The 22,539-nt window shown below is 37.7% G+C and overlaps 1 protein-coding gene across 2 annotated transcripts in view; it reads left to right on the forward strand.

Moving 5' to 3' along the window:
* The window catches only part of insyn1 (inhibitory synaptic factor 1), a 66,826-nt gene extending 46,031 nt beyond the window's left edge, over window positions 1-20,795 (forward strand). For both annotated transcript variants that reach the window (XM_024295142.2, XM_024295141.2), the window contains exon 3: window positions 15,688-20,795. In XM_024295142.2, coding sequence (XP_024150910.1) covers window positions 15,688-16,506 — 819 coding nt within the window. In that variant the 3' untranslated portion in view covers window positions 16,507-20,795. The remainder of the gene's footprint in view (window positions 1-15,687) is intronic.
* The last annotated feature ends 1,744 nt before the right edge of the window (window positions 20,796-22,539 follow it).

Consider the following 22,539-nt stretch of genomic DNA (forward strand, 5'->3'; position numbering starts at 1 on the left):
GTACATTTAACTCCATGAGCTTCCTGACAATAGTTCCCATAATGCTACAACAATCAAACAGTTCACCTTTGTAGTATGCCAAAGTTGAACTAGAAACATTTTTGACAGCTTTGTGGGCACACTTTATATTGTTAAAAAAATTCAAGGATTTTAAATTTGCCTTATGGTTAAAAAATAAAGTAAAGGTCACTAAATTAGCTCCGATTTAATTTTGGTCAGTTAGATTTATGAATATTTGGCAGAAATGCACCACTATATATATATATATATATATATATATATATATATATATATATATATATATATATTTCAATTACAGCTGACATTACATTAAAAAACTATATTTAGTGTATTGAGTTGATCCTATGTGACAGAATATCTTTTATTTGTTATATAAATATATGCAGCTATTTCATTTTAAAAAAGGCTATTTTCTCATAATGTCTGTTTTTTACTTATCCTTAAAAACAATTCATTTATAGTTATCATAACAGTAGCAATAACAAATACAAATCAGTGTCTTATTTTTCTTTTTTATTTATTTGTTTTTTACAGGGTTAAATGAGACTTTATGGCTCCCACTAGGTTGTTGTCAGTAAATCAACCCAAATGGTTATTTTGGTCTTGATGGTTGCAGACGTCTGGTGTAATCATTGGATCTCCGTTTTTTTTGATAGATTGGCTAAATAAAGTCGTTTCAGTTTAAGGTAATTTGGCCTCCATTTCAGTTTTTCAGGCTATTTTGGAGTTTTGCTAATATTTAGCTTTATGCTAGCTGTTTTGGCTAAATTAGACATTTTACCAGCTTTTTAAGCTAATTTGGCAATTAGGTAAAATATTTAGCTTGCTGTCAGCTTCAGATTTTCCAACTAATTAGCTTCAGCGATTTAAGCAATCTACTTTAGCATTTTCAGCAATCAATATCAGCATCTTCAGCTATTTGAACAAGCGTCCTCAGCGTCCACGTTCAGCTTACAGCATTCACACTAGCATAATCGCAGGTAATGCAAAATTTCTAGTTTAAATATTGATGGTTTACTCAACTCAAAATTTTAATTTGATAAGAAATATTTTTAAATGTAACAAATTACAGAGCTTTTGTTAATTCATCCAATGTTTCACTTTTATAGCATGTTAACTTAATGTACAACATGACTTTTTCTGTTCTTCCATTGTCCATTTTTTTCCCATAATGCCTCAAGGATCTCTCGCCATTCAAAGCTGATTTATTGAAATACTTTCTTTAAGTTCAATGCATTGTTTGAATCAGAAAGTACTTGTGGTTTTTGTTGATTTTGTTGTGAAAGCTTAACAAATTTCCAAAATAAATAAATAAAATGAAAAGATATTCCAGCAGGGAGCTCCAAACCCAAACTGTTCCAAACCAGACATTTAATTCATGAGAAACAGGGTAACTACTCATGTTGGGCGACAATGGAATGCGTTTTTGACAATTGTTTAAAGAAAAATAAGAAACAGTTAATGATAAAGAAAAGATTTCCTACAAAAAAAATCAAACTTCACATTATTTTCAAAAACCACCAGCCAACCAAAGCAGTTCTTTAAAAGAAACAAACCAGTGTTGGAAAATAACTTTAACTTGCAATTGCTGTGTCAAACTTACATTCATAGAAGGCTAAAATATAGCATGGTGTCAAAACATTTTCTGGATTTTAATGTTTTTTGTGCATTTGTAACAGCTGAAAAAGAGGTTTAATCTGAATACAAAATATGTCTATAAATAAAATGCATGAAATGTTGCTGCTGTCTGTTTAAGATTGAAAAAAGAAAAGATCAAACCCCAGGAATCACCTAAATAAATCATTCCAACATAATGATTCTGCCTGTAATGACAAGTGTATTTAATTACTTCTCAGTCAGCATTAATTGTTTGCTTGACTATGCACAGCATGTGATGCAAACAGGCTAGAAAAAGGAAAAAAAAAGAGCCTATATTCAGATTTTTTTCCTCAACAGTAACAGGGAACGTTTCTCTGTTACGATTTATGTCAGATTTTGTTGGTTTATGAGTAAAATTGCCAAAATCCAAACTTTTTTTTTTTTTAATTATTCCAGTATAAAAATTGACATTTAAAAAATGCTTCTCTGGAGCATATAGTTGCTGCTTTGTCTGCTTACTGGTTTGGCCTTTAGACAAACTGGCAGTTTGAGGTATCAGGGTGAGAGATTTGCTGCCAGGCTGAACTAAGCCAGCTCCCACAGTGTTTCTTTCTTCCCTCTGTCTTCCTTTTTGCCAGTACAAGTCAAGTGCATATACCCTTAATTCCCCCACACAATCACCTCTGCAGCTTTTTAGCTCTTTTCTTGGGGTAAAAATCAGATTAAACCATCGCCGGCTTCAATCAGGAAAACTCTGCATTTTTAATGAAAATGACTGAGTCATTAAAAAGGGTCAGAGTGGCCCGGCTGCTTGGCGTGCACCTTTTCCCCGAATGTAAGCAGAGCAACCTAACAGTAAACAGGCCTAATCCCCCTGCTATCTCAGGAAAGCAGACAGACTGAGGAGCCCCGTAGCGTGGCCCTAGCATCTTTTTTCTGGTCATTACCGGCAGTACGCCTCTCAGCACGGATAGAAGCAATGAAGGAGAACCTCAATAAATGATCAGTGTGCTCTGCCAGCAACAACACATGCTGCATTTGCTGCCTCCCTGTAGCTGTTCCCATCATTGATTGTACAACCCATAACCTTTCCAGGCTGATGGTATAAACCTCCTAAATTTGCCCTACAGCTGTTAAATTAGTCTGTCCAAACTAATGACCTAAATTTGAAAAGGAAGTGCTTGATTTCCCAGGCCTCAAGGACTGGAGAAGCCCACCTCTCGTAAAGGCCCTGAGGGATAAACGAGGCCCATTACAAGGTGAAGTTTGTAATGATGCTTTTGATTAGTGAGTTGTCAGGAGGTATTGGCCCAATGCTCATCACGGTGTTGTTTAGCACTTTAAGACCTTCATAAAGATGAGTGTTTTTTTTCTTCATTTTTTTTGGAGAAAAAGATCAAAAAGCAGGAGCTATGTGCCTAATGAAGTCTCAGGCTTAGCAGCTCTCATGACAGGATAATTACACCAAATGCTTGAAGCGAGCACTTCAAAGGACACTTCATCCCCGTGCCAACACCACGCAACGCATCTCACCAATCAAGATGGCCTGACCTAAATCAAGTCCCTCCCGGCTTCTCTGTGACGTCGTCCAGATACTTTACTCACTGCATCTCCGCCGAGTCAAATGCATTGAAATCCCAGCCACACTAAACGTACTTAACTTGAATAGTAAGCATACAAGAATAAGCCTTGCTGACATCTCTGTGGATGCACACAGTGAAATTGGTCTCATAAAGTGGAGCAGAATGACACATGCAAATGGAGAGAGCGGATTTTGCAGCTGGATGTGCTCTGCAGCTACAGTGGCATACAAACACTTTTAAATTGTTTCATTTGTTCAGGATTGTGCAGAAAAGCATCAATGATCAGCTGCAGAGGAGATGAAAAAATGCAAAAAAGGGCTGCATTCACTACCCTATGAAGAAATGTCTCGTGAACGCTTTTCCCTAAATCATTCCCTACAAGCTGCCGGCTGCACAGATGTGCATTTTGCTAAGGAATAATCTGAGACACACCTCGTCTTCTTTCAGCTCCTACTAGTCTGTGCCACTCGGTTTCGCTTCACAAATCTGCACTGACCTTTTATGATGGCGAGGTCAAAAAACTTCAAGTGTGTTCTGAAATGTTAAAAAAAAAATGCTGTTCCACCTGGTTGCAAATAAAATATTTGGAAAAGATTACATATTCTGACGCATCACAGAGCAATTTTTCTTTTGAATCGAGTAAACATGTCGTTTCCCAGTGAATTCAGGATGATGAATTAGCTTCTGTGGGATAAGATAAACCATATCGCTAAAAGTAGCTTGAATACTCTTCCTTTCCTCTCAGCTTGAGCAGGCCACAATGAAGGGGAACCAGAAGTTTAAAAAAATAGTCAGAGCTCTAACTAACAATATTTGTATCTGCTTTAATCATGAAATAGCCTGCACAGCTGTTAAAATAATAAATTGGAAATTCTACCTGGGATTAATCATATTCAAGAACAGCTGCACAAATAAATAAAAATAAAAAAAATACTATTTGCTGAACTTGTTTGAAGGCCTTTACAGATTTCTTTAAAAAGGGGAAAAAAGCAAAGCTATACTAAGTGCTGGATGGTGCATAATTAACAAACAGACATTGCAAATTACTCTCAGTCTGCTCTGAAAATGACTCCTGGAAGAATGTGGTGGCACTGAAACAGATGGGGAGAAATCACTAAACACATCCACAGAAAATTCAGTCGCACAGCGTGCATTTCAAATGAGTCCACTGAGAGCGTTATTTCTCAGTTGTGCTGGTAAATCACACCTGATTTATTTTTTTACATATGTACAAACTGCATTTCTGTAGATGCTGCACTTCCAGGCTGTTTTTTTTATTTGCTGGTAAATGTTAGAATATAAATGTGGAGGCTGAATGCAGCTTTTGCTAGATTCATGAGAATTACACTTTTATTTTAGACTCGCACTGTCATCTTCCATCTGTTTACCCAGGGAAAAAAGAAAAAAAAGCAAATTTCTATCAGGATGGAGGCAGTTCATTTTAAAAAACGTGTTTTTCTAAACGTGTTGTATAATCACAAGTAATTGTTTCCCGCCCTGTTATTCTGAGGTGCTCATAGTCAAAATATAACAAGTGACAAATCAGAAAAATCCATCATTTTTAAACACATTCACTCAATTATTCCTGAAAATTACACGAGTAGTAATAGAAGTGAGCAGAAATGGACAATCTAACTTTTTCCGTTACTGTGTGAGTCTCGAAAAGATTTCACAAGATTTTGGTTAGTTTTGCAGCATAAAATGTTGCTTCTTTTTGTCATTTTATCATTTTCATTTTAGCTTTCTGTGTCGTCTCCATTCAATTTCCAAGTTGAATTTGTTATTCCTTGACCTGCTTTCCTCTGCCTCCAGTACTTAGTATTTACAGCCTGTAAATCGTTCACACTCTATTTCCGTTCATCAGCTGTTTCTAGTCAGTTAATTACCTGCTCAGTATAACAGTGTGGTTTTAGTTTGGTGGTTATAAGGTTTGTCTCTGTCCAGTCCACACGGTTTGTTTTATGGTCCTAATTTTAACAAGCCTTCTGGGTTTGTAATAATATTTTCAAAAAACATTTTATTTCATGTTTTTTTTTTTTTTTTTTTTTTTACACAAACCTCAGTTTTACATTGACAATGTAATATCCTACAATATATCTATTGGTTTTCTTTTCGGGGGGTTTTGTTGGTGGCTAATGATGTACGGGATGAAACCTCAAAGTTTTTAAACAATATCCCAGGCTTCTGTGGACACATGTAGGAATGACACTGGTTATTGATGGATTTGTAGTACAGTGGTAACCAATGTGTTTGGTTTTGTATCTTGATCAACAATATTGATTTTGTAATCCAATTAATGATTTTTAAAATATCATAATGCCTTATTTTTTTTTTCTTCTAAACATATACTGTGTAAGGAAATATCTCTTATCTGTGTTAATGCTTCCCACTCCCCAAAAATGACAGACTTGTTGGAACATTGACTGTTTGATTGGATCTTTGAGTGATTGACATGATTTATTTCAAGCATTAATTGTAGACAATACAAGAAAAATGAATAACCAAGAAATAGCAAACAAATTACAGAAAAAATTAAATGTATTGATTAAAAAACAAAACAAAAACACACTTAAGTAACATTTGATTTAATAAATATAGTGATAATGTAGCAGTGTGTAGTAAATATTATGTAGGTTTAGTATAGACATTATTTTTTTTTTTTTCTGCTTTTTTCCTTATATACATAATTGTGCTGGGTGTAACAATCCAAAATATCAATAGTATCGATCTCAAGTTGGTATCGGTATTGGATCAATACTGAGCCACAGTTATCAATATTTCCGCTCTTGTTTGAATGTTTTCTGTATCAGCAAAAAGGATGCAGCTGAGTCACTGCCTCACCACTTTTACCAGTCCGGTGAGGTTTCAGCAGCAGATCTCACAGAGCTTGAATACAGGCAGCATGCATTGTCCACTCTTATTTCCACTTATTTAAATGCTGAGTTGTTTTTGACAAGTTACTTTTCACTTGTTTTTTATTGTTCTATTCAAAAGCTAAGAAGTTACAAAGTATTTATATTTCTACCAGTTTTTTTTGTATCGTTTTTTTAAACATTCTAATATATATTTGTATCATAGTTTGTTTCTTTTGGTTTGTTGACTGTTTTGCATTCACTTCTTCACTTTTTATTTAACTTCAAGAAGTTTCATTTCAATAAATTATTTTCCATTTATTGGTAATATTTTCCTAATTATGTTTTTATGTTTATCAAGTAATTAAAAAAAGGGAAGCTTACAAAAAACATTAACAGAAATTACAAACAATTAAGATAACGGCACATCCACTGTATTTATGAAAATTATTGATATCAATATTGGTGATATTAACTGGTAACAGATCAGTATTGGATTGATACTCAAATGTTCAGTATCGTGCAGCCCTAATACATAATGTAAATTGTTTATCTCTTGTTGTAGTTAAACTCATAACTGTTTCTTAATAATTCAGTTTTGTTTGTAGAAAGGTATTTATTTTACCCCCAAAAAAGCAGAGTTTGCACATTTCTAAAGCATTCAAAAGTTGTGAATAAACTGAACCTTTTTAAATAAAGCAAGATTCCAACACGTTCAATACAAATTAACTTCTAAGTTTCACGTAATGTAACTTAAACTGATTTGGACATTAGACCATGTTAAATTAAACAATTTGCTCCATTTATTAGATCTTAAACTTTGTACAATCAGTTAATGTGTTAGAGCTTTGGTGTTTTCCCAAGAAAAGTTGATTACTCTAAAACGCAAACAAACACTCCCAGTCCGTGTGACAAAGACAGAAAGGTGTTTCAGGAAGGGAGTGGTATCTGGAGGATTGCTTTTTTGACTTCCTTGGTCATTTGAAACCTTTTAGGACAAAAAGAAAGAGGAGGGGGAAAAAAACACGGAGCTATAAGGTGTGGATACTGCCACTCACACAATTTCTTCAAATCGAAAAGGGCTGACAGGGCTGTAATTACAACTTTAAACATGTGATTTAAAAAGAGTATCAGACTCTATCAATATAAATAGCAATGTCTCAGTTAATCTCTGGATATATATTGAACAGTCTGCATTCTACTCAGACTCTAAATGATAGTGGATGATTCAGATTCTATTTCCCAAATCACCTCTTTGCCAGAGAGCGGGCAGAAGTTTTTACATCCTGACCCTGGCCCTGTGTTAGATTATCATGGTCTGTCATTCCCATCACTCTAACTTTCTGTCACAGACAAGGCTCAAAGAGCTTTCTTTCACTCTGACCCTCAATTACCCAGCCCAATCATCTTAGACAGGTGCTGAGGTACAGTAATAAACCCTCGCCTCATGCTGCCGAGGCAGCCTCTCTTTTAAAGCACCTCGGAGACCTCTAAAATGACTGAGCTCGCAGTTGATCAGGTGCTGTGACCATAGTTGACTCATGGCTGCTGGCTGATAGTGTGCAGTGAAAAAGAAAAATAAAAGAATACAATAGCAATTGTTGGCCTGTATTGACTATATAAAAAAGATATTATGTGGCTCCTCATTGCTGGGATCTTCCTTTTTGCAGGTGGCGCTATAAAAATCCCAAGAAAAAAAAGCCCATATATGGGATTCAACCTAATTTATATGGTCTTCATTCTCACAGAAAATTATAGATATTGCCATAATCACTGCTTTAATGTACCACTAGACAACATTTACAGCAAAGAAAGGAAGTGAAGTTGTCACGTAAAGCAGTTAGAGGGAATTGAAGACTGAAGTTACAGTCGGATTTCGTGCACTTATTTCAACTCTTAAACTATACGTTACTGCTTAAATGTGTCGCAAATGGAGTCTTCTCAGTCACAAGGATGGGCCATCCACTGGATCATAAACTGCACAGAGTGATGGTGCCATAAAACCAAACGGGGATGCTCAGCCCAACTAAACAGACATGCAGAAGTTCACATTTTTGGAGAGAAGGACAATTGAGAGGAACAAATACAAACAGTATATACTTCATACATCATACTCATGAAATGATTGTTGAGAACAAGTTGTTCTCGATGTCTAAGGATTCATGTTTTTGAATTTACTCAGTTTTGTTCATAAAAGTTTAGGAATATTTAATTTTGGGGATGTACCCATTTTAAAATACTTTTTTTTTTTTTCATGAGCCAATTGACAGAGAAAAAAGACCCACTCTGATCATCTTTTGATCTATCGTAAAAGTGTTGATAGAGGTCTCTATGATTATGCAGTTTTAGGGGATAGTTTCTGCAGAGTGGGCAGGAGTGTTGGCGCAGAACTACCCCGCCCCCATTTCCCATCATCTCTTTGTTTACACTGTGGTTTTGTCTGAATTCCGTCAATGCTCACTATATAGTACACTCACCATTTTGAAGGGCTATCCGAATCTACAATTCCAAAATCGAGTGCCCTAGAAACTTCCCAGAAGTTAAAAAAAAAAAAAACTAGTATGCATCGATATTCACTACATTAGCAAATATAGACCACAATGCATTGAACAATAAAAAAAAAAAACATCTTTAAAAGTAGTTTTTGGATAAACCATCCACATTTTCATCATCAGAACACAGTGGAGTCACAAAAAGACGTGAAATGTTTGTATGTGGGAAATCGATTTTGTCATATATGGTGTTTCCAAAAAAAAGTAGTGAGCATGGTGTTCAAATTGCTTTTCAAACCCGGGGCACTCCAGGAGAGTCCTGCACTATATAGTTTTTTTAGAAGTTAGGGGTTAGGGTGGGCATTCTGACATGGCGCGTCTCCTGCTATCTTACAACTCCAGCCTGATATTACTGGTGCAACATTGGAGTTATCCAGCGGTACAGTTTTGAGCCGGACTCCAGCTCAGACGAGGAAAACAAAGACAAACATGGATCTGTTTGTCTGCAAGTGGATGCATCGGAATAGAGCGGAACAGGGAGCTTATGACCTGCCAAATTGAACATCTATGTCAATGCTACAGACTTTTTCCAACTGTATTTTTTTGTCAGTGCCTGATTCACAAGATGCAATTTTAACCCATGAGATCCCATGGTGAGATCAATGTAACAGAAAAAAAATCAGAAGTGGCTTCTGTGATCCATTTGCCTTGTGGTGCGTTCGACATAATTTTATTTTTAAGGAAAAATGCATATGGGTCTTCTTGAGTTAAGCTTAAGTTTCTTCCTCCATCAGGAGTAAAATGCCACAAGAACATGTCAAAAACACTAAACACAGGATTTTATTGGAGTGGGTCTTCAACAATAGAATGACAACTTCTTTCTTTTTGTGACCCTTTTGATTTTCAGAATCTTTCAGTTTAAAAAATGTTGTGGATTGCCTTTCAGCAAAAGCAATCTGCTCCATTTCACTTTAACTGCACTGTCATCTGGCATTTTCTCTTTAGAAGAAAAGAGCACAGCTCATTATTGCTTCATGAAGGATGTATTGTGACCTAAAATATTCCGCACACCCTATGAATAAAGACAGTTATGAGGTTAAATTAGCCTAAATCACACTGCAGAAAGGGATCAGGCAAACAAGTGGAAATGAATTTCTTTATCCCTTTTCTTTGCCTCATGCCGTTTCACTGGAGGGGAGCATCTCCTGCACGAATTGAGAAGTCACATCAGGGTTTGAAAACTGAACTACCGATGCTGGCAACTTATTCTAGAAATTACTGCAAGATTTATTTGACAGATTTTATTTACAACTCCCAGTTAGGCAAAGTTTGCACCAGCCTGTGCTAATTGGAGGAAGTCAGCATGACCAGTTGGCTCAATTTTCGTTTTTATGTGGAAGAATCAGAGCTGAATTAACCTTAATCCAGGTCAATAAAACATGTTTAGATTCATTTTTAGCTGAATCTGGACCCAATTATGGACTGTGAACAAGCTTCTATCATAACTCTAAACACATGTGGCTCGCAGCCAATGAAAAGAGAGGATTAAACTTTGAAAATAGGGATGTATAACTTGAAGATAAGATAAGAAACTGCAACAAAGCAAACCAAAGGAAATGTAGGAGAAATTGAACAAGTTTTGACAAAGCAACTGAATAAATGTGTTTTTGGTTGATCATTTCCATACTACAGCTGCACTGTGTGTTGGAGTTTGCATGTTCTCAATGTGCATTTGTGGGTTTTCTCACTATGGGCTTCCTCCCATCGTTCAAAAACACAGTTCAAAGGGTTAACTGGTGTTTATAGGTGTGTGTGGCCCTGCATTAGACTGGTGATCTGTTCAGGGTGTACCCCGTATTCGATCAACAGTGGCTGGGTTGGTTTTAGTGCGTTCTGATTCTTAAAAAGATTCAGTGGGTTCCATCTTCATTTTTAAAAATATATACTGGTAATATATTGTTTAAAAGAATCTATTTTGCCTTTGAATGAAACACCTGTGGTGAGTAAATTGATTGCACTCATAAAAACTTTCTATGCTACTACAAAACAGCTTGTTTTGATATTGACTCTTGTTTGGTAGATTGGATAATTGGAACAAGTAGAAACCTGAGTAGCATGTGAGAAACCAAACAACCAACATGGTTGTTTTGGTCACTGTAGCAACTCAAGCTGTTCCCACAAGTCTTCATGGTTTAAGATTTAAGATAGGACTTCTGTCTGGATATTCTACCAAGGAGTCTCTGAAAAATTCTGCGCTGTTGCATGTGAACATTACAATCTTGAAAGGAGTGTGTTGCTAAACATTTAGAGAGGATTTGCCGAACTCTGAAGGATGCTCAACTTTTTTGTTCATCCTATAAATACATGTCTTTTAGAGGTGCAGAAGTAGAGCAGTCGACTTCTGATTGGATGATCTTACGTTCAGTTGTTTGCCCATGTGTCTAAGTGTCCATAAGTAAGACACAGAACCCAGCATTGCTCCTGATGGTTATAGGTTGGCGCCAGTGTTCAGCAGCAGAGCCGCCATCAGTGAGTGTGAATGGGACTGTAAAGCCCGTTGGCCTTCTAAGAAGGTAGTAAAGCGCTAAGTATATGTGGATCATTTCGCGCACCTTTCCATCTTTCAATAATCCATGTTCAAACTAGTTCTTCTAATTCATTGCTCGCTTTCTTTGCACTACCACCAGGAAATTGTATGCTTGTTTCTGCATCTGTCCTCTTTATACCATCCATCTGCTTGTGCCATTCTCGGATATGTTTAGGATCCATCCCAAAAATGCCGTGCAGGTTCCTCACCAGAATCTTCTTTGACGTATGCCACCGCACAAAGTTTAAATGCTAAATTGGAAGAGCATTTCTTGGCTATCGTTACACGACACAAACACCACAAACACCCAGCGTCCAGCGTTGCCAGATTGGGTAGTTTTCTGCCCAAATTGGGCAGGTTTTTGCTAAAATTAAATGTTTTTTCACCCAATCTGGAAACACTGCCATCTGTGCATGGGGATGGGGTGTGTCCGTGTCTTAAAGGAGCCCGGTTACTATTAGAGAACGGTGTCTAAAGTAACAAACACCAGTTAACCCCCATGTTTATTGGAGGCCGGCGTCCATTAGAAACCAACCACTGTTGGTTGATATACAGTATGCCATTTACTTTATAAATGTGACACCGGTCTAAAAATATAACTCATAAATGTAAAACCATTTACAAGTATAATTTATAAATGTAAAGCCATTTACAAATGTAACTTTTAAGATAACAGCATTTTTACGGAAGATAAGGATTTTAAACAGTTTAGTATTTTTGCGAAATCAAAAGAGAAATTTAACAAAAATGTCCTTCTGTGCTTCATTTATGTTTTATTACCCCGGTCAAAAACTATCCGTTGTAGTGGCTTGAGTCTTTGTGCTGCATTTATTTGAACGGTGAGGATCATTTTACTTTGTCAAGATTCTTTTTAAAGCGAAAAAAACCTAAAAGAAAAATCCCCACAAAAGAAAGGCCAGAGCTCAAATTCAAAACAGGAATCTTCTAGCAGTGATGTGTCAGGGAAAATCAGAACACCACTGTGCAACCTACATAAAACATCTATTTTAAAAAGATAGTGAGCTGGTTAATAATCTCCTGCAGAGAAACGGTAACATCCGGATAATTCTCCTTATGGGAACATTGTCTGGCAGTGCCATCCATTCACACACGGCGTCCTCCGTCCAGACTTTACTCACGCTTTCTTCCAAACTGGAATGATCTGCCAAAAGGATTCACAGCAGGAGCGCCCTTCTCTGTTCTGAAAAAGCTGCTTGAAAGCACACCTTTTTCCAACTTCACCTCACTGCAAAATGCTGCTAACACAACCAACTAGCAGCAGGCTTGTGGCTTTGAGCTTCTTTGCCTTGACCTTGAGATTCTTAGAGCGCTCTGTTCTTTGCATTTGTATTACATCACTTTTCACTTCATGTATTGCTTGACATTTAATTCTACACGTCTCCTACCTTGTTGTCCTGGAGTTTCATTGTACCTTTAAATCATCTAGTTCTGAATCAGCCCTAATACGGAACTCTAAAATCTCTTTGAAAACCAGAGATTGAAAAACTGTTTCAGGAAAGTCAACACAGAGAATCTTAAAAAAAGGAAAAAAAATGTTGGCCAAATATAAATGGTAAGAGTTTTAAGTTCTTATCTAATATTGAAACTATAAAAAACAAAATTCTTGGCATAACGTTGTTTCTCAAGGTTTACTGAAAACTTTTGGCAGCAGAAGAACAATGTGCTCCTAAAATTATTTATATAGAGTGGCCATAAGTTCAGATGTAGTATAGTCCAATTTATTAGTCATTTAAGCACTCGGGGTGAAGTTTGATGCTTAACAATATTCTCAGGAAGATGGAGCAGTACATGAATCATTTAAAATGCAGCACAGCATGCAGCTGAAAAAGCTGAACAAGTGTTGAATGCAGCTGCTGACCAAGACTATTTTACATTACCACAGCTGAATAATCACAGTGAAACTGTCAAACCACACTTTCTCTCATCTACAATTATGCTGCAAACTCATGTGTGCACATTGTTGAGAAAAAAAAAGAAAACGAAATCGGCTTTTTTGAGTATGCTTGGGGGAATAGCATAATTTCATCACAAACTGCATGAGTGCCGAGTGTTTGCCATCCACAATGAGCAGTTGCTCTGAGCAGGACATACTGATTGAAGGTGCTGAAATGTCAAGTGAACAGGGTTTGGATTTTAGGTGTTGCCAGCCAGCCCGGCCAATTTCAACTGAAGTGCGTTCTATTCATCACTCTCAACACTGTGGCTGCTGATGACAAAAGCACTGAGGTCAATTTTCAGGTTACAGTAAATGAAATGGTTTTAAGTGATACGTCTCCACGCAGCAGCTGAACACATCAATTTTCAGCATTTGGCAGCACAAAAGCAACTGAAATTAACATTATTAACAGTACACTCTCCAAAATCAGAGTTAATCTTTTATACTGAAAGGCTCTGAACTGAACAGGGTTTGTGTCAGTTTTCCTGCTACAATTAGAGATCAAGATCCAAGTGAGCCCAAAGTGGATTCGCTGTGACACTTTGATCGTGTAGTTAGAGGGCTTTTCTGCCATTACCTTGCTGTGACTCAGAAACTTTTTGATGAGTCATGGTACATTTTGTTGGGTCACAGGTTCTTAGTGATGTTTTTTTTTATTTTTTATTTTTTTTAAATGGGGTTGATGTAGCTTTTCTAAGATTTACACAGACATTCCTCAAAAAGCCTGCGTGAACACTAAAGTAAAAGCATCCAAAGTGACACAAAATTTGCAATTAAGGACAACAGGGGGTTGGATGTCTTGCCAAAAAACAGTGAATGTCAAGTCAGATAAAATGCTGCTCTTTCCTCTCATCCATCAGTCCTTTGGTCATTTAACCAGAATTTTGGAACACACAAAAATCACTGAATTCTACTGTATACCTTGTATGACTATGAAAATTTTGATTCTTCAAAATTTCAAGGTCATCGAGTCGATTTGTTCTGTAGGGTTGATGTAAGATTATAAGAAATGTATCTAAAAAGCTGATTTGATTGTTACCAATTTTCTTAAATATTTAATCATAAAAATAACAAAACTAACAAATGTATTTTTATTTAGATACCATATGTGTTTTAAATGTGGAATCTGTGTGAAAAGCTTAAAAAGTCTTCAGCATCTTTATAGAGAAACACAATATTGTGCACTAAGAACAGAAAACAGTTTCCAGATGACAGGCAGAGTCCAGTATTTCCAGCTGGGGTTGTTATAACAAGGTTACTTCACCATCAGATTCCAATGTGCACAGAACGAAAAAATAAAAAGCAACATAGCAGCTCTACAACTCTCTTTTTTTATACACTCAGAAATATAGCATTTATTGAGAAATCTTGCTGAGAAAAAGAAAGAAAAATACTTATGGTAGTACAGCTTTGGTTTGAAATATTGGATTGGAACTAGCTTAAAAAAATCCTACTATCATAATGTAGTAGATGTAAATATTAAATTAAAAAAATAGTATTCTAAAAACAATTTTAAAAAGCTATTTTTTTTTTACACGTACATTTCTTTGGTGACAAATCATTGGGAAATGTTCTTTATTTAATGTTCATATATTTGGCTAAACTTTTATTCTCAGTCCTTCTCTGCTGTTTAGTCTATGCTGGTACTTGTATGCAGTTGAGGTAATCTCAAAATGTAAATCAGCTGGGACCTCAGCAATCCTGATGAATCTACTGTATAAAGTTCTACATGATAAGTCTTTGCTTTGTTTTTTGTCCCACTTTCAGTCTTGATGTGGTTTTGGTCAATTTGCTTCTCTTTTTGAAAAGATTTAGGCTATTGGATAAAGATTACTTAAGTTTTACAACAACATCAAGCTGAAACATTTTTTTTTCAAGCAACCTTTACATTTTGGCGCTGAACATCAAAAAATAAAAGTTACGTGTGCAACTCCTCTGAATAGTATTTACCAGAGATGTATTTTAAACATGTTTTTCCTTAGCTTTGATAAAGTTAAAATTAAGTACACTTAAACAGTGTGAAATAAAGCAGATAAGTGACTTTATATGACTGTTGTTGGCAAATCATGAGTGTTTCAAACAGAAGGAAATAACAAATATTACTTTTTTTTGCAATTTCTTTATACTTTTTGCAGTCACTTGACCAGAGTCAAAATATACATTTTTAAAAATAAACCAATAAAAAAGTTGAATTCCAATTTTCAAAAGCTATGAAGCACAAATTAATCTTATTTTTTTTAAATCATAAAATCTCATAAAATCTCTTTAATAAATGGTATTTCAAGATATGTAGGCTCAGACTAATCCCATATGTAGCTACATTTCGTTGGGGAAACTAAAATGTCATCCATACTGGGCTACATTTGATTAAAAAAGATTAAATTAAAAGTTTAATTTAAAGAAATGTCACCATAGGTTTTACTGTTTGATGTGAAAATGCAAGATATAAATCTTCCAGTGACTGGTCATACTGTCTAAAAACAGACCCATGCAGCTACACTTAAAACTTATATTAAAATATAATGCATTAAAATGACTTGTTTTCTTTATGTTGTTTCTCTGCTTGGTCTCATTGCCGTTCTTCTGTGTGTTTCAGGTGGTGGGTCAAATTGATAAACTCACGTCTGACTTTGACTTCGACCTGGAGCCAGATGACTGGACGGTGGCCACGGCCAGCAGCACGTCCAGCAGTGAGCGGGGTTTGGGGGAGGCTTTTCGACTGGATTTCCTCAACACGGATGTGCTCTCCGACAGCTGGGACTTCTGCAGCTACCTGGAGGCTGCTGGTGCAACTTCACACAGGGCCAGTGAGCAACCAGGGGACCTGCGACAAGAGCTGGGCCGGGGGACCATCCCCACTCAGACGCAGACCCCCAGCCCACCTCCCACCACTGCCTCCGTGTACTCCCAGATGAACGGTGGTTTGCCCATTCCGAACGGACCGCGGATCATAACTCCGGATTCATCCAGTGAGGAGGCCAGCAGCTCCTCGTACAGCCAAAAGACTTCCCGTACCTCTGGCACAAGAGAAAGAGTCCGATTCAGTGACAAAATCCTGTACCATGCATTGTGCTGTGATGACGACGAGGAGGAAGAGCAAGAGGAGCTACAAGAGGACAAAAGTGGCTGCACTACACCAGACAGTGATACCGAGCCCAGCCTCTTAGCAAGCTCGGTTGCACCGAAACGTTCTTCCTCTGAGCACTCACTCCTCCATAACTGTCTGGATCCTTCCTATGTATCCTCGCCGGTGAAAGGGATGTCAGGAGCTCACACACTACCCAGGAAAGGTCTCCTAAACCCCGGCTGCCGTAAAAAACTGTTACGAAACAGCAGCACACAAACTGTCTCGGACAAGAGCACCCAAACTGTACTGCCCTATATTCCAACCAAACAGAAAACAAAGGACCACTGAGAGAGTCTGAAGTTTGTCATAACTCTCATGAAAAGGAACTGTGCATTATTTAATATTAAATACATAGCTCATAGATTATCAACAAATTAATTACTAAATAAATAAATGATATATGGGAAACCACTTGACTACATAAAGTCCTTCTGAGGCTCAGGGAAAACTGAAGCAGAGTAGATCAGTGAGATGAAAGTTGACGCTGGACCAAAAGGTTAGTGCCTAATACTTAGAGATACAGTAAATGGACTTTTCTAGATGTGATTAATGGCATTGGTGACAGAGATTATAAAAAGCAATCATTTTTACCAGAACATTTTAAATGCTCAAAGTTACAAGTATGAAATATAAAATGAGACTTTTTTTTTCGCCCCCTTGTCACAATAACAGTAAGAAAAGAAAATGCCTGTTTCTATTATGTGGATACAAAACATTTTCTCATTCTGTACTCTGAATCTGTATGAACATTGTCTTTTTTTCATGTTCCGGTAATTTAAAATGTCAAGGGGATTATTGCTTCCAGCAGAGAAACGTCTCTAGATGCGCGTATCAGGACTCTTCCTCTTCTTTGATGCCAACAAATGACTTTGAGCATAGTCAAAAAAAAAAAAAAAAGAAACGTCAACATAGACTTGCCCTTTATTTCCCTAAAACATCTCATTGTTATCTCTTCTTGGTCTGCTAGAGAGGCTGAAACACAATGGTGACAGGCGGAAAGCCATTTCAGAAGTTGAGCTCCACAACAGTGACATTTCCAATTTTCCTCCTCCTTTATGCGCACGAGTGATGTCATTAGACTTAGCAGCGGAGCTAAATAGCAGTCTGGGAGGTTTAAAAAAAAAAAAAAAAAAGTACCCAAGGTTTTGTCTCTTCATTCAGTTGCCCAGTGGGGAATTGTACTCCGTAGAGCAGCGTTTTATTCACAGGGCCAGTGCCAATAGTCATTCCCGATCGATATGTTAGAGGGAGGTTGCAGGGAGAGGTTTCTTTGCTGAGCATGCATGCCCCTCCCCTGGGACCCATGAACAAAAACTCACAGTCAGATCCATTCACTTACTCTGAACAGAACAAAAAATTAAACTGTTGCCCTAAAGAACTGACATTTCAAAAAATGTGCGCCCAGGAGTGAGAGCTGATGGGCACAAGAGAGAGTGCTCCTGTTCAACGATTGTTTGCTTTCTTTTTTTTTTTTTTTTCAAAGAGCAATAATCTACCCAAGGGAACGGCTTTGTGAGCCAGGTCCCCTCACCTTTGTGTTTTCAAGTCTAAAAAGAAAAAAGTAAAATGTTAAAGTCTCTAAGTGGAAAATCCTTGCTGACTCTGGCGAGGTCGACCTTTTTCCTACTGATCGCTCACTGGGGATCGAGCCTTGTGCAAGAGGCAGCGGTTATGGGGTCTCCTCCTTTAATTTACTCATGCTGACTCTCCTCAATGGACGAAAGCAATAACCCCTTCAAAAAAAAAAAAAAAAAAGTTGCTAAAATATCATTATCATGTTGATTTTGTTAAGGAAGCAGGCTTATCATACTTGCACTGCTACCCAAGGTACAAATTACTACTGCAACACTGAAGATTATTAGCTATAGAACAGAAGCACATCCATAACAGCCCACGTCTGTCTTTTGTTGTGTGTTACTGTGTAACAGTTATTGCAAAGTGCACAACTTGTAGGAATTTCAGCGATGCTGTTTAGGCAGCATCAAACCTCAAGAGTCCAATAGAAGCAGAGCAGACTGTGCACTTTCATACCAGGCAGCTTGGTGGAGGCCACACAAGCATTAATTAGCCAAAGGGTGGTGTTGTGTATTAGCATACACCAGAAGGCAGTTTTCTCTGTTTCTTTTTCTGGAGCTTTCTTTTGTGTTGTTCTGGCTTGGTAAATCCCAAGTACCTGAGAAGAAAGAGGCGCTGAGTAGAGATCAATGACTGGCTCCCTGAAGCATTGGCTGCCATTTCCCTGCTAGATTGGGGACCAATGGGTCATCACAGCCATTAGCATAAACAAACAAAGCTATGCCACCAGACAGGCAAAGCATCAATTACAGGAAAACAAACTAAGCTCATGTGGTGATGCTTAGGCACCCGCCAGACATGAAAAACGTGAGAGGAATTTATTTCATCCTTCACCTCTCAGTAGATTGTATAAATCATATCTACAATGAAATCACCTCTTTGAGTATTAAGCTGTTTGGCTGTGCCACAGAATACATTAGCATTGAGGACAGATTTGAGATATTTGGACAAAACATTAGCCACATCTCTTTTGCCAACAGGCTCATTATTCATCTGTAAGAGTCGAGTTTTGTCCTCAGTTCTCTGTAGGACAAGTGTAGGAGGCATCCAAAGGTTATGAAAACCTGAGCACGTGGATGCCAGAAACGTGCGCCAGAGAAGCCAGAGAATTATTATTATTATTATTATTATTTTTGGTACTATTGCATACAAAGCAGATGTTTGTGAATGTGGGCATATGACTGTTTTCTCTCTGCTTCTTCACTGACATTGAGCCTGCACAAAGTGTGTGAGCCAAGGGATATTTTCGGAATCATATATTGCTTCATGTTTAATTTCATATTTCATTGTCACGGTAATTAATGGAGATCAATACAAATAGACCCAGCATATCCCCCTGGAAGTCATTTGGCTGTGCAGGTTTATAACAGAAGATTACAAATACAAAATCTCCTTCAGAGAGCTGCAAAGTGAGTCATGCCATTTGTGTTATGATATCAGTCCCAGGTTTGTATTGGTTCGCGCTCCTGATCAATGGTTGAATCACAGCCAGAGGACCGCTGCATTGAGTGACTATCAAACAGCATTTCAAAAAAAAAGACTGAATGAGGTGGCACTAAAATATAGAAGCATGCACTCCAGCAGTTTCCTTTTCTACCCTTCATATATAATTACCACTGTTCAGTCTGTCTGGCCTTTGCCTCCTTGGGTAAATAGTGGAACAAGGATGACATATCTTTGTTTACCGAACTGACTGGTGAGGGTCCATCAAGGGGAGAGCTCAATGCAGTCTCACTGATTACTATGGATTGGGTGAGGGCTGGTGTACCTGAGGTTGATTTGTTTCATCTCTGTGCCATTTATAGCCATGGGATACTGGAGCAAACTATGTCTCTCACACCTTTTGCTGCACACGCCCTTCACTCCTTCCATTCACTACACAACTCCGAGATTAATGATCACTGGCTGTCTCTGTTCTGTTTAAAGCAGTAAAACTTACAATGTCTTTAGACATAAACGCAACCAAATCAAAGCTTGGACTCCGGCAAAGTCATGCTACAATAAACCAGAGTCAGCAGCTGTGGAAAAAGTGCTGAACTTCAAGTGCACTGGACAGTTGGTACAGGGTTACATCAGCCAGTGTGGAGGACACTGCTGCTTTTATATACACTGGCAGCATTTACAATCAGCAACCAGATCTATTTTTCTACACATGACTCTAGCCAACCAAATGGGCTCAACCTGCAAGAAGGATGGCTGGACAAGGCCAGATCAACTATCAGTCAGCGTTTGATTGGTTTTGGGGAGTGATTAATGAAGAGCTATGCAACCACTGCAGATAAGATCCAACCTTCACAGGTGATGAAGGGCATGGCCAGTGGCTTAAAGCGGGGGCTGGATCATTCCAGGGACAGAATGATGCTTTCACATGAATTGGTACACTAACTAAAAGTAACCATAACCTTGTTGGGGGGCTGATACTCAACAAAATGTCAAAAATAAAAAAAAAACATGTAAGAAATGGCATCTATTGGACATTGGTTAAAAGAAGTGAGAGAATCCTGATATGACATAGAAACATAAACTATCATCGAAGTTAATGGAAAAGCTAAGACAGAAGTGCTAACCTGTAACCGACTGGATTTCAATCAAAGCTTAAATGTTTAGGATTGGTTTTACTGACATGAACGAACAGATGGAAACAATTTCACGATGCTGTGCTATTGAGAAAAATTGATTAGCCAAGCAAAGGGAAGAGAGTAAGTTTTTTTGATCACATTACCTGAGTGGTAATTGGAACAGGACCTGATGTGAAGTTTAAATGTGCCATGACCGAGCAATGAAGAATCACCGCTAAAGCAATTTCTGAGGACGACTCAGAAAAACGATAGGCAGAAAAAGAGAAGTGATTGTGGCTGCAATGCTACGACGCCTGACAGCTTACACTGTAGAAATGTGGCGTTGTCGCATACAACTTTAAATTGTGCACGATTGGTGTGTATGATGACACGCTCAGCTGAGTGAGGAGAACACCAAAAGACAATTGAAATGCTTAAAAAAAAGCACACACTTACAGGAAACATCAGCAACAGACTGCAGGAATGAAAGAAAAAAACATGCATTTTAAGGAGAGGAATCATCAGAAAATAGATATCACAACATGCCGAGTAGGTTGTGGAAGAGGGGAAAAAATCAATTACAAAAGCCACTGTTAAATGTATTTGCATTTGAAAGGTGGACTCTGGAATACAAATGAGGCTAAGTGCACCTCTTGGCTTGTATGCCTAATTTTAACAACAAAAAACATCAAGAAAAAGCATCAGGAATGTTAGAATATCCTGGCTGTTCTGGTTTGGCAGCTTGTCAGCATTTCCATGGCATTTTCCAGGTAAAGGCCAAGGAGGCAGGGAGTTGCTGACAGTTTAGAAAAGCCAACAAATAAGAATTAAATGATGATGAGACAGGTGCAATGTACACGACAAGTGCCCAAGTGCCCCTTATTTCACCTTACAAAGGGCTTTCCCCATCAATCATATTTACTACTTTCTGAACTGTGTGTACCCTATATTCCTGCTCCCCCCAATTCACTCCTTCCCTTGCATTCCTCTGGCTGTAATGAGCGCTCTTACTATGCCCAGGAGGCTGTGACAGAGGTCTTCATCAAAACTGCAGCCATTTGGAAGGTGGCAAGGACAGGTAAGAGTCATACTTCTGCAAAGCAGCAGAGCATGAGCTGAAAGTCCAGTTCTTCTGCAGAGCTGACAATCAGATTGTTTTTCAGTCCGGCAATAACCCAACAGAACTCTGTAAAGCTGAAAGGTTCTAATTACACATTTTTTGCTGTTCTCTCCGTGCTTCAATTAGTTTTCTAGTGTGTCTACAGCCTCCTCTGTACTCCAGCTTTAAAGTGGGTCACCAGGCGTACAGTGTAGCCGGGTGCTGCTGCGCTTTTCCAATACATTATAGAAGCGATTCGTTCTCAAATGACTGCAATTAGTCTGGTGTCAGGAACGGTTTGCGCACTCACAGTGGCTTGCTGACAAAGTAGCTCAGAGGTATGTCAAAAGATTAATATCAGTGGGATCTCATTAAATAAGGTGCTTCAAAGAAACTAGAATAATAATCACAAATTAATAACAACTTTAATGCTCTCCCTAAGATTTAAGCAGTGGTTGGGAAAAGACGATTGGAAATTTTCCATTATACCTGGGAGTTTTATCCAAAAATATCTTTTTGCTTGATTGTTTGTTAAAAAATATCTGTGGGGATAACAAAACTTCTCCATTTTCTTAAAAAGTGCTTGCTTTTACCTGAGTTAATGCATTGTTTTTCTTTTCAAAACAATCGAACACGCTGTGAATGGTAGGATACTAAGTTAGATCATAAAAAGGCTTTATTGCTGTTCAATTTACATTGATCCAAAAGGAGAAGAGTGCTTTCAGTGCAGTTTGGAGAAAAGCATTGAGGCCAGAGATTTTAGCCTCATCTAAATGTTGAATCGATGTTTTTCTTTTCTATTTTTCTACAAGGGCTTCCAAGACTCAAAATCACTAATCTGTTGTTTGTAATCTGGCTCGGTTTCTGATGCTTCTAGGTTTAAACTCAGTACATTAAGGACGCATAAAAGGTTTAAAATGCTCATTTTACTGCCCACAGACTGATCTCTGCCAAGAATTGAGAATTTTTTCATTGGAACTAAGAAATGAGGCCCAGATTAAGAAAAAAAAAAGGTAACGCTTTATATTAAGGTGTGCTTGTTAAGTATTAATAAGATATTAATAAGCATTAGTAAGATGCTTATAATTT

This window comes from Oryzias melastigma, linkage group LG3 (assembly GCF_002922805.2).
Source record: "Oryzias melastigma strain HK-1 linkage group LG3, ASM292280v2, whole genome shotgun sequence".
In the NCBI taxonomy this organism is placed as follows: Eukaryota; Metazoa; Chordata; class Actinopteri; order Beloniformes; family Adrianichthyidae; genus Oryzias; species Oryzias melastigma.